A 16,799-nucleotide genomic window follows, 5' to 3' on the forward strand; every position below is an offset into this window, starting at 1 on the left:
AGGAGGCCCTAGCAGGGAAGACGGTAGAACAGCAATGGCAGGTATTCCTGGGAATAATGCAGAGGTTGCATGATCAATTTATCCCAAAGAGGCGGAAAGACTCTAAGGGGAGTAAGAGACACCTGTGGCTGACAAGGGAAGTCAAGGACAGCATAAAAATTAAGGAGAGGAAGTATAACATAGCAAAGAGTAGTGGGAAGACAGAGGATTGGGACTCTTTTAAAGAGGAACAAAGGTTAACTAAAAAGGCAATACGGGGAGAAAAGATGTGGTACGAGGGTAAACTAGCCAATAATATGAAGGAGGATAGCAAAAGTTTTTTTAGGTACGTGAAGAGGAAAAAAATAGTCAAGGCAAATGTGGGTCCCATGAAGACAGAAGCAGGGGAATTTATTATGGGGAACAAAGAAATGGCAGACGAGTTAAACCGTTACTTTGGATCTGTCTTCACTGAGGAAGATACACACAATCTCCCAAATGTTCTAGGGGCCAGAGAACCTAGGGTGATGGAGGAACTGAAGGAAATCCACATTAGGCAGGAAATGGTTTTGGGTAGACTGATGGGACTGAAGGCTGATAAATCCCCAGGGCCTGATGGTCTGCATCCCAGGGAACTTAAGGAAGTGGCTCTAGAAATAGTGGAAGCATTGGAGATCATTTTTCAATGTTCTATAGATTCAGGATCAGTTCCTGTGGATTGGAGGATAGCAAATGTTATCCCACTTTTTAAGAAAGGAGGGAGAGAGAAAACGGGTAATTATAGACCAGTTAGTCTGACATCAGTGGTGCGGAAGATGCTGGAGTCAATTATAAAAGACGAAATTGCTGAGCATTTGGATAGCAGTAACGGGATCATTCCGAGTCAGCATGGATTTACGAAGGGGAAATCATGCTTGACAAATCTACTGGAATTTTTTGAGGATGTAACTAGGAAAATTGACAGGGGAGAGTCAGTGGATGTGGTGTACCTCGACTTTCAGAAAGCCTTCGACAAGGTCCCACATAGGAGATTAGTGGGCAAAATTAGAGCACATGGTATTGGGGGTAGGGTACTGACATGGATAGAAAATTGGTTGACAGACAGAAAGCAAAGAGTGGGGATAAATGGGTCCCTTTCGGAATGGCAGGCAGTGACCAGTGGGGTACCGCAAGGTTCGGTGCTGGGACCCCAGCTATTTACGATATACATTAATGACTTAGATGAAGGGATTAAAAGTACCATTAGCAAATTTGCAGATGATACTAAGCTGGGGGGTAGTGTGAATTGTGAGGAAGATGCAATAAGGCTGCAGGGTGACTTGGACAGGTTGTGTGAGTGGGCGGATACAAGGCAGATGCAGTTTAATGTAGATAAGTGTGAGGTTATTCACTTTGGAAGTAAAAATAGAAAGGCAGATTATTATCTGAACGTTGTCAAGTTAGGAAGAGGGGATGTTCAACGAGATCTGGGTGTCCTAGTGCATCAGTCACTGAAAGGAAGCATGCAGGTACAGCAGGCAGTGAAGAAAGCCAATGGAATGTTGGCCTTCATAACAAGAGGAGTTGAGTATAGGAGCAAAGAGGTCCTTCTACAGTTGTACCGGGCCCTGGTGAGACCGCACCTGGAGTACTGTGTGCAGTTTTGGTCTCCAAATTTGAGGAAGGATATTCTTGCTATGGAGGGCGTGCAGCGTAGGTTCACTAGGTTAATTCACGGAATGGCGGGACTGTCGTATGTTGAAAGGCTGGAGCAATTAGGCTTGTATACACTGGAATTTAGAAGGATGAGGGGGGATCTTATTGAAACATATAAGATAATTAGGGGATTGGACACATTAGAGGCAGGAAACATGTTCCCAATGTTGGGGGAGTCCAGAACAAGGAGCCACAGTTTAAGAATAAGGGGTAGGCCATTTAGAACGGAGATGAGGAAGAACTTTTTCAGTCAGAGAGTGGTGAAGGTGTGGAATTCTCTGCCTCAGAAGGCAGTGGAGGCCAGTTCGTTGGATGCTTTCAAGAGAGAGCTGGATAGAGCTCTTAAGGATAGCGGAGTCAGGGAGTATGGGGAGAAGGCAGGAACGGGGTACTGATTGAGAGTGATCAGCCATGATCGCTTTGAATGGCGGTGCTGGCTCGAAGGGCTGAATGGCCTACTCCTGCACCTATTGTCTATTGTCTATTGACCACAGCTATTTACAATGTATATTAATGACTTGGATGAAGGGATTAAAAGTACCATTAGCAAATTTGCAGATGATACAAAGCTGGGTGGTAGTGTGAACTGTGAAGAAGATGCTATGAGGTTGCAGGGTGACTTGGACAGGTTGTGTGAGTGGGCGGATGCATGGCAGATGCAGTTTAATGAGGATAAGTGTGAGGTTATCCACTTTGGTTTTAAGAATAGGAAGGCAGAGTATTATCTGAATGGTGTCAAGTTAGGAACAGGGGACGTACAACGAGATCTGGGTGTCCAAGTGCATCAGTCACTGAAAGGAAGCATGCAGGTACAGCAGGCAGTGAAGAAAGCCAATGGAATGTTGGCCTTCATAACAAGAGGAGTTGAGTATAGGAGCAAAGAGGTCCTTCTGCAGTTGTACAGGGCCCTAGTGAGACCGCACCTGGAATACTGTGTGCAGCTTTGGTCTCCAAATTTGAGGAAGGATATTCTTGCTATTGAGGGCGTGCAGCATAGGTTTACTAGGTTAATTCCCAGAATGGCGGGACTTTCATATGTTCAAAGACTGGAGCGACTAGGCTTGTATACACTGGAATTTAGAAGGATGAGAGGAGATCTTATCGAAATGTATAAGATTATTAAGGGGTTGGACACGTTAGAGGCAGGAAACATGTTCCCAGTGTTGGGGGAGTCCAGAACACAGTTTAAGAATAAGCCATTTAGAACTGAGATGAGGAAAAACTTTTTCAGTCAGAGAGTTGTGAATCTGTGGAATTCTCTGTCTCAGAAGGCAGTGGAGGCCAATTCTCTGAATGCATGAAAGAGAGAGCTGGATAGAGCTCTTAAGGATAGCGGAGTCAGGGAGTATGGGGAGACGGCAGGAACGGGGTACTGATTGAGAATGATCAGCCATGATCACATTGAATGGCGGTGCTGGCTCGAAGGGCCGAATGGCCTCCTCCTGCACCTATTGTCTATTGTCTTTAGATAGTTCCTCTGTCCCTCTCTTCCCCTCCCCCTTCCCAGTTCTCCCTCTGTCTTCCTGTCTCCACATACATCCTTCCTTTGTCCCACCCGAAACGTCACCCTTTCCTTCTCTCCTGAGATGTTGCCTGACCTGCTGAGTTACTCCAGCATTTTTGTAAATAAATATCTAGTCCTGGACTCACTCACTAATGGAAACATCCTCTCCACGTCCACTCTATCCAAACCTTTCACTTTTCTGTATTTTTCAATGAGATCCCCCCTCATTTCTCTAAGCAACAGCGAGTACAGGCCCAATGCCGACAAACGCTCATCATAGATTCATATACTCATTCCTGAAAAGAGACTATTCAGACTGGGACATTTTTTCTTGGGGGCCTGTCAGAGTGACATTATAGATGTGTATAAGATGCACAGACAAGGTGATTAGCCGCAATACTTTACCCAAGGTCGGAGAGTCTAAACCTCGAGCGCATCAGTTTAAGGTGAGAGTGGAAACAATAAAAAGGACCTGAGGAGCAGGTTTTTCAGTCAGTGGGTAGTGTAGATGTGGAACGATCTGACAGAGGAAGTGGTCGAGGCAGGTACAATTACAACAGTTCACAGAGAATTGGGTAGATACGTGGATAAGAAAGACTTGGAAAGATATGAGCCAGACTCAGGCAAGTGGGGCTAGCTTGGTTGGGCAACGTGGTTGGCATGGTCGAGTCGAGTCAAAGGGCCTGTTGCTGTGCTACAAAGCTCTCTGACTCGGTGATGTTTCCCAGCAGATGAGCTTGGTGGGAGATCAAATCTTCAATTTCCCTTCAGTTCAAAATAACATTAATCTTTGCATCTTAGATAGACCAATCAAAGGTAGACACAAAATGCTAGAATAACTCAGCGGGACAGGGAGTGCAAGGGCTCACATTACGAATGTAGCCATGTGGGTTTTATTGCAGGGGTGTAAAAGGGGTGTGAAAGCTCCAGCTCGATTATGTTGCCAGGACATCCTGTTGTCAGCATGGAAGCGCGGTTTATGGCTAAGTGTATCCTTTGATATGGGCAACTGGCTTTAAGGCTTTGAAGGTTAACCATCCTTAGATTGTTAAGGGGAACATTTGGCCATAAAGACTGCTCTTTGGTCCTGGGAATACCGAGGACATGTAGGTCACACAGGACACGGAGGACATGGGGGTCCTAAAGGGCACATAAAGATTTATAGGACATTGTAAAACTTGCCATATAAGGTAGCAACGGAAATGTACTGGCACATGTATTACGGGTATAAAATGTGTGTAATTGTTAGCATTCAGAGAGAGAGACTACAGTGGCTTCCTAAGCGTTTCTAAACGCTTCGGTTTCTAGACTCTCTCCCACGTGGGTGAGTAGAATAAAGAGGTTAAACGAATTCGGTTGTCTGCCTGTTTTTTCTAATAGGCCACGGACTACAACATTTGGCGTAGTCGGCAGGATCTCTTTGGCACCGTCAACCATGAACGACTAAGAGGCAGCGGTGACTGAAACACGTCCGAAGGGGACAGAGTGCACTTCTCGACCGTTGTTCGAGACCCCGAACGTTGACGTCTTTCAGACACTGAAGTCCCTCGTTTGGGGTTGATCTCGTGTTCAACTGAGATTCACAGACGAACCGATAAGGAAAAGGACAAGGATAAGGACAAGGATAAGGTTCCGGATTTGGAAGGTAAGGGGCGGTCACTCTTGTTGTCATTGTCTTGGTCTGGATGAAATTGATCGTTTGGTAATATTTATTGGTAGTATTTATTGGTAACATAATTTCGGATAATTGGCAATCAGACATATGGGACAGTCTTTGGATAAGAGTGATGGCGGTGCCCCGGTACAACACGTGTGTTATTTATTTATTTGCTTCGTTAATGAAAAGATTGGGAAACGAGGCCTGGCCAGTGGGAGGTAAATGGAATGTAGAGACTCTCAAAGAGGATTAAAGAATGGAGAGAGGGGGTGCAGAAGTGCCATCAGGAGTCGAGGGAGCGAAGTTGGAGGGAAAATGCAAGTAGTAGAGGGATATCAGTGTGTGATAGGTTGGGAATACCGAAAACATGGGACATTTTGCAAGCGGAATGTAAGGCGTATGACAGACAATAAACAATAGACGATAGGTGCAGGAGTAGGCCATTCAGCCCTTCGAGCCAGCACCGCCATTCAATGCGATCATGGCTGATCACTCTCAATCAGTACCCCGTTCCTGCCTTCTCCCCATACCCCCTCACTACGCTGATCTAAGACTTGACTGTGCTACCCGAGCTCGAGATGAATTTAAAACCGGTACCAAAGGGATATATCCCGCCCAACAACAACAAAATCAGAATCCGAACCACTGGAGTCTATAGCGGCTTTATTAGGTAATCAGGAATCCGAGGGTGACGAAGAACCCTGGATGTGTCCGATCCCCACAGCCCCACAGGCAGAGCCACCGGCTGCGGTGGTGCCAGTCCCGGTTCTACCCTCCCGCCAGGATATTCGGGACTACCCCCCCAATTATGAGGCAGCATCAGGGAATATGGATCGGTCCCAGACAACCGTTGGTGAAAGGGTTAAGTTGCGCCATGAACAAGAATCCGCACAATCGGCGCTAGAGATTGAGGATACTGCCTACCCTCGCCTTTTTCAGTACACCTCATGCTGCCCAGCAGGCTGAATTATTTGCCCTCACACGGGCCTGCCACCTTTGCATTGACCAACGTGCTAATATTTACACCGACTCACGATATGCTTTTGGGGTTGCACATGATTTTGGTACCCTGTGGCAGTACAAGGACTTTTTGACTGCAGCAGGCACTCCTATTAAAAATGCCCTGTTTGTCCGAAATCTACTAGCGGGTTTAACACTCCCGAAAACCTTGGCTGTCATTAAATGTAATTCGCATACATCTGTCAAGGATCCCATTTCTTTCGGGAATGCATTGGCTGACACATTGGCACGCACAGAGGCCCTGACCCCTACCATTTTAGTTTCTTCAGGTGAACAACAGCAGTTTTCTGCAACTACCGCTATGCCCAGTGTTTCGGACCTCTGCTAGCTTCAGGGGGACGCCCCCGAGGCTGAGAGACACCAGTGGAGCCAGGATGGGTGTTCCCCTCGCGAATCTGACTCGCTTTGGGTTACTGCCTCTGGCAAAGTTTGTGCCCCTAACGCGCTTTTACCTGTTTTGTTGCATTATGTGCACTCTCTTACCTATGCTGGTAAGAGGGGAATGTTGGATGTAATAAATGCTACAAGGTATCATCCCAAAATACATTGGGGTTTACAAATTGATTTTATTGAATCAGGACAGAGAGTTTGCAGAGTGCCTTCGAGATGGATTCTTAGAACAGCTTGTACTGGAGCCTACCAGGGAGAAGGCAATTCTGGATTTAGTGTTGTGTAATGATCCTGATCTGATAAGGGGACTAGAGGTAAAAGAGCCATTAGGAGGCAGTGATCACAACATGATAAGTTTTACTCTGCAAATGGAAAGGCAGAAGAGAAAATCGGAAGTGTCAGTATTACAGTATAGCAAAGGGGATTACAGAGGCATGAGGCAGGAGCTGGCCAAAATTGACTGGAAGGAGGCCCTAGCAGGGAAGACGGTAGAACAGCAATGGCAGGTATTCCTGGGAATAATGCAGAGGCTGCAGGATCAATTTATCCCAAAGGGGCGGAAAGACTCTAAGGGGAGTAAGAGACACCTGTGGCTGACAAGGGAAGTCAAGGACAGCATAAAAATTAAGGAGAGGAAGTATAACATAGCAAAGAAGTGTGGGAAGACAGAGGATTGGGACTCTTTTAAAGAGGAACAAAAGTTAACTAAAAAGGCAATACGGGGAGAAAAGATGAGGTACGAGGGTAAACTAGCCAATAATATAAAGGAGGATAGCAAAAGTTTTTTTAGGTACGTGAAGAGGAAAAAAATAGTCAAGGCAAATGTGGGTCCCATGAAGACAGAAGCAGGGGAATTTATTATGGGGAACAAAGAAATGGCAGACGAGTTAAACCGTTACTTTGGATCTGTCTTCACTGAGGAAGATACACACAATCTCCCAAATGTTCTAGGGACCGGAGAACCTAGGGTGATGGAGGAACTGAAGGAAATCCACATTAGGCAGGAAATGGTTTTGGGTAGACTGATGGGACTGAAGGCTGATAAATCCCCAGGGCCTGATGGTCTGCATCCCAGGGTACTTAAGGAGGTGGCTTTAGAAATAGTGGAAGCATTGGAGATCATTTTTCAATGTTCTATAGATTCAGGATCAGTTCCTGTGGATTGGAGGATAGCAAATGTTATCCCACTTTTTAAGAAAGGAGGGAGAGAGAAAACGGGTAATTATAGACCAGTTAGTCTGACATCAGTGGTGGGGAAGATGCTGGAGTCAATTATAAAAGACGAAATTGCTGAGCATTTGGATAGCAGTAACAGGATCATTCCGAGTCAGCATGGATTTACGAAGGGGAAATCATGCTTGAGAAATATACTGGAATTTTTTGAGGATGTAACTAGGAAAATTGACAGGGGAAAGTCAGTGGATGTGGTGTACCTCGACTTTCAGAAAGCTTTCGACAAGGTCCCACATAGGAGATTAGTGGGCAAAATTAGAGCACATGGTATTGGGGGTAGGGTACTGACATGGATAGAAAATTGGTTGACAGACAGAAAGCAATGAGTGGGGATAAATGGGTCCCTTTCGGAATGGCAGGCAGTGACCAGTGGGGTACCGCAAGGTTCGGTGCTGGGACCCCAGCTATTTACGATATACATTAATGACTTAGATGAAGGGATTAAAAGTACCATTAGCAAATTTGCAGATGATACTAAGCTGGGGGGTAGTGTGAATTGTGAGGAAGATGTAATAAGGCTGCAGGGTGACTTGGACAGGTTGTGTGAGTGGGCGGATACATGGCAGATGCAGTTTAATGTAGATAAGTGTGAGGTTATTCACTTTGGAAGTAAGAATAGAAAGGCAGATTATTATCTGAATGGTGTCAAGTTAGGAAGAGCGGATGTTCAACGAGATCTGGGTATCCTAGTGCATCAGTCACTGAAAGGAAGCATGCAGATACAGCAGGCAGTGAAGAAAGCCAATGGAATGTTGGCCTTCATAACAAGAGGAGTTGAGTATAGGAGCAAAGAGGTCCTTCTACAGTTGTACCGGGCCCTGGTGAGACCGCACCTGGAGTACTGTGTGCAGTTTTGGTCTCCAAATTTGAGGAAGGATATTCTTGCTATTGAGGGCGTGCAGCGTAGGTTCACTAGGTTAATTCCCGGAATGGCGGGACTGTCGTATGTTGAAAAGCTGGAGCAATTAGGCTTGTATACACTGGAATTTAGAAGGATGAGGAGGGATCTTATTGAAACATATAAGATAATTAGGGGATTGGACACATTAGAGGCAGGAAACATGTTCCCAATGTTGGGGAGTCCAGAACAAGGGGCCACAGTTTAAGAATAAGGGGTAGGGCATTTAGAACGGAGATGAGGAAGAACTTTTTCAGTCAGAGAATGGTGAAGGTGTGGAATTCTCTGCCTCAGAAGGCAGTGGAGGCCAGTTCGTTGGATGCTTTCAAGAGAGAGCTGGATAGAGCTCTTAAGGATAGCGGAGTGAGGAGGTATGGGGAGAAGGCAGGAACGGGGTACTGATTGAGAGTGATCAGCCATGATCGCATTGAATGGCGGTGCTGGCTCGAAGGGCTGAATGGCCTCCTCCTGCACCTATTGTCTATTGCCACGTGTACATAGTTATAAGTATTGTTTAGTTATTGTTGATGTGTTTAGCCGATGGATTGAAGTGGTGCCAACGACTAATAATACAGCTACCACCACGGCAGCAGATTTATTAAGGGAAATAGTACCACGGTTTGGATTACCATGTACATTAAGCTCGGACAATGGACCCCATTTCACAGCTAAAGTTAATGAGGAAATGTGCAAACAGTTGAATATCCGCCAGCAGTTCCACTGCGTACACCATCCACAGGCTGCAGGTCTAGTGGAACGTGCAAATGGCACACTAAAAAATAAATTGGTCAAACTACAAGAGGAGACTAAATTAAATTGGGTCCAAGTCCTGCCGATGGCATTATTCTCTATGCGTATAACCCCACACTCTACTACAGGTTTAACCCCAGCTGAGGTATTATACGAGAAACCACTCCGAACCCCTTGGGGGGCAGAGGAAAAGGGGTGCATCAACCTCCATGAACTGTACGACCTGGATGCGTGTTTAATTGAATATATGAAATTATTAACCCAATCTTTATCAGTCTAGCATTCTCAGGTCCGAGACGCCCAGAAACCACGGGACAACATGAGGCTAAGATGGGATTGTGGATTATATTGACCCTCAGTAGTCAGATAGAAGGACGAACCTCGGATCTCCGGCGAACCAATCGTTTCCTCTCTTTATGTCAGACATATGCTACACAGGTGGAACGGTCTGCCTGTTGGGTGTGCGCCCCAGGTTTCAACACATGGAAAAAGCATGATGCCTCTTTACCCGGTCCCCTTCACTCCGAGTGAAGTCAGGTCTGCCCGGTTCTTTTTGAATCACTCATAGAGCCCTGGCCCCAATAATTGGTGTACGGATTATGACAACCAATCAGATGACTGTGGATGTCAATGTTTTAATGGGTGGTCCTTGAGACCCTATCTTAATCAAACACAGGTACAAGTTAATTCTCCTCATGACTCTCCAGAAACACCAATAAATACAACCTGTTTCTGTAGAATGGGATCTAGACCAAATGAAGTTGGTCTGTCTGTGGGATTCAGCACATGCACCCATATCAGTACTGCAGTTCCCCCAAGACCTCTTAATGGGATTTACTTAATATGTGGGAGCTGGGCATATGTCTGGTTACCAGGACTTTCGCCACAGTATCATCAGGGATCTTATGAGACCTGTACAGGGTGCTGTTATCTAGCTTTTGTAATCGCACATTTACGAATTATAAATCATCCTCTACAACATCCAGAGTGGCGCTCTAAACGAGCTGTATCGGAGTTTGAGAGATTTTTGGTGGATAATATTCCCACGATGGGGAACCGCTCGGGCGGGAACTGAAATTAGAAACTTAGCTAGTGCCCTGGGACAATTAGCAAATTGTACTGCTGATGGACTGTACGAGACTCAGGAACAAATAGGCCAGTTAACAACTGAAATGATGGCCCTGCGTCTTGTCGCTCTCCAGAATCGTATGGCCCTAGATTTCCTGCTAGCCGAGAAAGGGGGTACCTGTGCTATGATAGGGCAGGAATGTTGTACATTTGTACCAGATGTATCCTCTAATATTACCAATATCGCGGGGCATGTGAAGGAGGTTATAGAAAGAGCGTTTAGCGTTTGAGCCCTCTGAGGGGGTGCTGTGAACTGTTTATGTATGTGCTGTTATGTTTGTGTGCCATTGTATGTTTGTTCTTAGTACCTGAACTGATGTACAGCGCTTTGGTCAATGTGGGTTGTTTTTAAATGTGCTATACAAATAAAATTGACTTGGCTTGAATAGGAAAATAGGGGCAGATTTAGCCTAAGATCGAATTTATGCTTCAGGATGGGATTGGTTTGGTTTAGGATATTTGTGGGGGCCGATTCTCCATTATGGCAGTATCATTGTGTTAATTGTTGTGATTCTGTTAATCTGTTATTGCTTCGGCCCATGTATATGTATATGCCAAATATTTGTCAATTGCCACTTTAAAAGACTGTGATTATAGTATAATCAAAGAGGGGAATGTAAGGGCTCACATTACGAATGTAGCCATGTGGGTTTTATTGCAGGGGTGTAAAAGGGGTGTGAAAGCTCCAGCTCGATTATGTTGCCAGGACATCCTGTTGTCAGCATGGAAGCGCGGTTTATGGCTAAGTGTATCCTTTGATATGGGCAACTGGCTTTTAGGCTTTGATGGTTAAGGGGAACATTTGGCCATATAGCCTGCTCTTTGTTCGTGGGAATACCGAGGACATGTAGGTCACACAGGACACGGAGGACATGGGGGTCCTAAAGGGCACATAAAGATTTATAGGACATTGTAAAACTTGCCATATAAGGTAGCAACGGAAATGTACTGGCACACGTATTACGGGTATAAAATGTGTGTAATTGTTAGCATTCAGGGAGAGAGACTACACTGGCTTCCTAAGCGTTTCTAAACGCTTCGGTTTCTAGACTCTCTCCCACGTGGGTGAGTAGAATAAAGAGGTTAAACGAATTCGGTTGTCCGCCTGTTTTTTCTAATAGGCACGGACTACAACAGGAGCAGCTCTGGAGAGAAGGAATGGGTGACGTTTCAGGTCGAGACCCTTCTTCAGACTGAAGAAGGGTCCAGACCTGAAACATCACCCATTCCTTCTCGACTGAGATGCTGCCTGTCCCGCAGAGTCACAGCAGCATTTTGTGTCTACTTTCGATTTAAACCTGCAACTGCAGTTCTTTCGTACACATCTTACTTCAAGATGTCAGAAACAAGAACAATGGAAAAGTTATAAGCTTTACCTTGCTTGAAGTCATCAGATGTTTCTTTAAATGTCGTGTTGAATGAAACAGGGCAATGAAACTTTTCAATCGGCAAGGCCTCCTCTACCACCGACAGTGGTTTGGCTTCATCACGAACCCTGCGAATATTTAACAGCCGGTTATCAACTGAGCATTAGAAATGTTTTGAACTGTTCCACGAAAACTTACAATGTTTCCGTCAAGAGCATGTCCTACCTTCGCTTGCGACCAGCTTCCCCCTGAAAAAAATAAAACACAAATCTCAATTGACTGAGATGGACCGTCCTCATCCCGACAGCGGGAATTTCTCCACATTTCTACAACCCTCTGATAATTCCCATTTCCCAAATCTTATCTCCGCTGCCATGCAGATAGAAAGTGGACATTACCGTCGAGACATAGAACGATGGGGAAAAGCACAAGGAATGTTCATGAGAATGATGCCATGACTGAGAGGATGGAGCTCAATGCAAAGACTAGGCAGGTCTTGGGATTTTATCTGAAGAATGATGAGATAGGATTTAAGTTTATCGGTGGATTTAAACGGGTGAGGATGAAATAATAGCTCTAATCGATGGGAGAGCAAACATCAAAGCTGAAATGTAACGTCGACTTCAACAAATACCGAAAGGAATGCAGTCATGAGAACATGGACCTCACTTGCAGTCGAGGGAATGAAGACAACAGCAGAGATACATTAAGGGCGAGCGGGATAAACACGTGAGCACTCCTGGAATTCGGGGTATTGTTACCGGGTGTGGTGAGTAGATGGGAGGGATGTTGAGTGGAGCAGAAATCCTGACTGGATAGGATGGGCCGAATGGCTTGGTCAATGATGTAGAATGGGATGTCATTCTATGGTGAAAAAAGGTGGGTAAAACAAACAGAGCAAATTCCCCCAAGGTGACCGCCCACTGCTGATGGGAACCGGATATAGATGATCAATCTGCTGTGTGCGCCACGTTCTAGATTTCAATGTTAATCCCCACAATGTGGTCATGGCTGATCTAGCCCAGGAACGAACTCCTCCGCTTTGTCCCATTCCCTTTCATTTCAGTTCCCCGAATTTTCAAAAATGTATCTTCCTCTGGTATAAATACGTCTAACAGGTTAAACCTCTCAGAGTCTGTGGGTTGGAGAGTCCCAGAGATTTACTGCCCTCCGTTCATTTGTGGTCCTTGGGATCAGATATAGGATCACCTGTCGTAGTTCTGAACTCCACAGAACACAAACCTCTCTACATTCCGGCCAGGCAGTCCTCAGATCCCATAGATTATGCAGGAGGCCCATTAGTTTGGGAACAACAGTTGGAACAGATGAAACATTTACCCAGTTCTGAATTACTGGTAAATGCAGCATATATTTCTGAAATATCCCCCTCCATTTTGTTACTGCACTTTCACTTCGCCAGACTGTGGTGTAACCCCTCACCTTCAGAAACACCACACTGTCCTTTTGATCCATCTGCTGCTGCAACTTAGAGAGTTCCTCCTGAATAGATTTTAAATTCTCTTCGATCTCTCCAAGATTTTTCTTCATTCTATTCAGAATCCTCTTCTCTTCCTCCCGGATATCTGCCTGTACGCGCTGCTCTTTCTCAGTGAGAATCTGGTGCAGTTCAGCAAACTGGGATGCGATCTTGGACTGAAGGTTGTGTGACTGTTCCTGTCAAATGAAAGGTGAAGATCAATATGTGATGTCACTGATTGTGTTTCCCTCAGAGGTTGACGGTGACATTTGTCCTGTGCATTTTTTTTACTTGCTTTGGCAATTCAAGTTTGTCCAAATGCTTCTGAAATGTTGTGAGGGTAATCTTATAACCTTCAATCCTCTACACCTAATACAATTCCCAGCTGCCTATTCCTTTTCAGGTGTCCATTAATTCCCATTTATCCGTCCACCACTCCCTAGTGGGGTGCCGCAAGGCTCATTGCTGGGACCGCAGTTATTTACAATATATATTAACGATTTAGACGAGGGAATTAAATGTAACATCTCCATGTTTGCGGATGCCACAAAGCTGGGCGGCAGTGTGAGCTGCGAGGAGGATGCTGTGAGGCTGCAGGGTGAGTTGGACAGGTTGGGTGAGTGGGCAGATGCATGGCAGATGCAGTAAAATGTGAATAAATGTGACGTTCTCCACTTTGGTCGCAAGAACAAGAAGGCAGATTATTATCTGAATGGTGTCAGATTAGGAAAAGTGGAGGTGCAATGAGACATGGGTGTCCTTGTACACCAGTCAATGAAAGTAAGCATGCACGTACAGCAGGCAGTGAAGAAAACTAATGGCATGTTGGCCTTCATTGTGAGAGAATTTGAGTTTAGGAGCAAGGAGGTCCTACTGCAGTTGTGCAGGGTCCTGTTGAGGCCACACCTGGAAAATTGTGTGCTGTTTGTTCTCCTAATTTAAGGAAGGACATTCTTGCTATTGAGGGAGTGCAGTGTAGGTTCATCAGGTTAATTACCGGGATGGCGGGACTGACATATGATGAAAGAATGTATCACAAAATGCTGGAGTAACTCAGCAGGTCAGGCAGCATCTAGGAGAGAGGGAATGGGTGACGTTTTGGGTCAGACCCTTCTTCAGCCTGATTTTAAATGGGTCGACTGGGCTTGTATTCACTGGAATTTGATAGGATCTTATAGAAACATGTAAAATTCTTTAGGGATTGGAGAGGTTAGGTGCAGGAAAATTGTTCCCGATGTTGGGGGAGTCAGAACCTGGGGTTATAGTTTAAGAATAAAAAGTAGGCCGTGATCATATGGAATGACGGTGCTGGCTCGAAGGGCCGAATGGCCTACTCCTGCACCTATTTTCTATGCAACACACGAGGTCAGGATCGAACCCACTCACCAGAACTAGGAGACAGCAGCACTACTTGTGTCACTGCGCTGCCCTGTTATTACACGCGTTACAGGGATCAAACCTGCACAAGATCAGGAAATCGAAACTTAAAAGCCTCACCAGAACTCCAGAAATCTTCTCTTTCTGTTGCTGCTCCATTTGCAGGATCCCTGATTTATCTTTTGTGAGAGACTGGATGGAAGCTTTAACCTGACCCTGCGATTGTGTTTGAAAATCGGAGAATAAAAGTGTTAGACAATAAAAACGGAATTAAACAATGATGCGATCAAAATCGGTTTGCTTTTACCTTGTGGTTTTCAACAGCTTCTTTAACCGGCATGAAGCTGTGAGACTTGTGTTCCCGCCCAGCTGCACAAACCACACAGATCAGCTTCTTGTCAGTTTCACAAAACAGCTTCAGTTCTTCCTGATGTTCCTCGCAGTGAAGTTTACTTTCCTTCTCTGTCCGATTCAGGCTCAGTGTTCGAGCTGTCTCAGCCAGTCTCGCCAAGGCCCGACTCACCCTGAGGGTGCGGTCTGGAAACACCTCTCTACATTCCGGGCAGGAGTTTCTCTCCTCCCTGTCCCAACTCTGTGTGATACAGGAGCGGCAGAAGTAGTGTCCACACTCCAGTGACACCGGATCGGTGAAGAAATCCAGGCAGATGGGACAAACTGCTTCCTCAGTTAACCTCTCGACCTGTTCTTTCGAAGCCATTTTTTTAACTCTGCCACTTTCTGTTTCAAAACGCATGTCCACTGCGCACGCCGCCGTCTAGAGGAATGAATGTAAATCTGACGCAAATGTTCAACGTGAAGTTGCAAAAACAAAGAACTGCAGATGCAGGTTTACAAAAAAAAAGTACAAAGTGCTGGAGTAAGTCTGTGGGTCAAGCAGCACATCTGGAGAACATGGACAGCTTATGTTTCGGGTCGGGACCCTTCTTCAGACTGATTGTAGGGGGTGGGAGATGGAATAACGAAGGGAGGAAGGGGGCAGGACAAAGCCTGGCTGGCAATAGGTTGACACAGTTGAGGGGGGAGAGGGAGTTGATAGTCAGACGGTTGGACAAAGGCCAGAGATGAAAAGACAGAAGGTGTGTGACAAAATGATTGATGACTTGATAATTGTATCCTGATCTTCAAACAGTCTTCTCCTCAGACGCCCAAAGGTTGTGCAGGTGCACTGAAGGCGCTGGTGAGTTTCACCATCAATGTCTGCCTTCCTCTGGGAAGATGAGCGCCAGCCAGAGCACCCGAGGGTCACCATCGTTACGACCATTTTAAAGGAAGGAGACAAATCCACCCGCGGAAACTATGGAGGGTTCCCCCGCTCTCTACCACAGGGAGGGGTCAGTTACACATTAAACTGTCCTGAATATAGACGGAAGCGGAGAGTAGCGCTTGGGACAGTGTAAGGCAGGATAAAATGCTGGAAACAACTGCAGAGTGGATTCACGAAGATGGTGCCAGGATTTGAGGGTCAGAGCGAAAGGGAGAGGTTGGGCAGGGAAGGGTTTATTAATTGGAGCGCAGGAGGTGGAAGTGCATAAGATCAAGAGGTGAATAGACAGGGTGAATGCACAGTCTGTTACCCGGAGCAGTGGAATCGAGAACTAGAGGACACAGGTTTGTGGTGAGAGGTGCAAGATTTAATGGGAACCTGAGGAACATTTTCACACAGAAGGTCGTGGGTGTCTGGAACAAGCTGCCAGAGGGGGTAAGTGAGGCTGGACAACAACGTGCGGCGGGTTTAGGACCCGGGGGGGGCGGAGCTGTGGAGCCGCCGCCGCGACTGCTGCTGAACCTGCGGCCAATGAAAGGGGCGGGGCACGGCTGGGGGGAGGCGGAGCTCAGCCCCGTCAATCACAGCCCTGACCACAAAGTGGATGTCATTTGCAATCAGCTGCGGGTAAATTTCATTCCCTTAAACTCAACACATCAGTGTTTCTCATCGTGAATTGTTCATTACATTAGGCTGCACAATAACATTACTTCTACAGCAAACACTGTTATTTTATTTAACAGTCTCATGTGCAAACTTGAATTCAACTCAATGATTCAATTATACTCTATTGTCACATGTTATGTGACCCCCCCTCCCCCACTCATACGCCGCTTCATCTGGGGGTCGTGGATGGACCGGGTGCGACGGGCCATAATGCACAAGTTGGCAGACAATGGGGGTAAAAGCTTGCCCAACGTCGCATTCACCCTGATGGACGCCTTCGTGTGTGGCTGCATCAGGCGGAGCGTAGAGCCAAGGCATGTGGGCACCAAGTATCACTGTTTGCTGACGTTCTACCTGTCCCCAGTGTTGCGAT

General features: G+C 46.0%; 1 protein-coding gene across 1 annotated transcript in view; it reads right to left on the reverse strand.

Moving 5' to 3' along the window:
- The window catches only part of LOC144603152 (zinc-binding protein A33-like), a 52,575-nt gene extending 37,760 nt beyond the window's left edge, over positions 1–14,815 (reverse strand). Inside the window, exon 1 of the mRNA XM_078416312.1 lies at positions 14,783–14,815. Coding sequence (XP_078272438.1) covers positions 14,783–14,815 — 33 coding nt within the window. The remainder of the gene's footprint in view (positions 1–14,782) is intronic.
- Between the last annotated feature and the right edge of the window lie 1,984 nt (positions 14,816–16,799).

Source organism: Rhinoraja longicauda, chromosome 19, assembly GCF_053455715.1.
Source record: "Rhinoraja longicauda isolate Sanriku21f chromosome 19, sRhiLon1.1, whole genome shotgun sequence".
Classification (NCBI taxonomy): domain Eukaryota; kingdom Metazoa; phylum Chordata; class Chondrichthyes; order Rajiformes; family Arhynchobatidae; genus Rhinoraja; species Rhinoraja longicauda.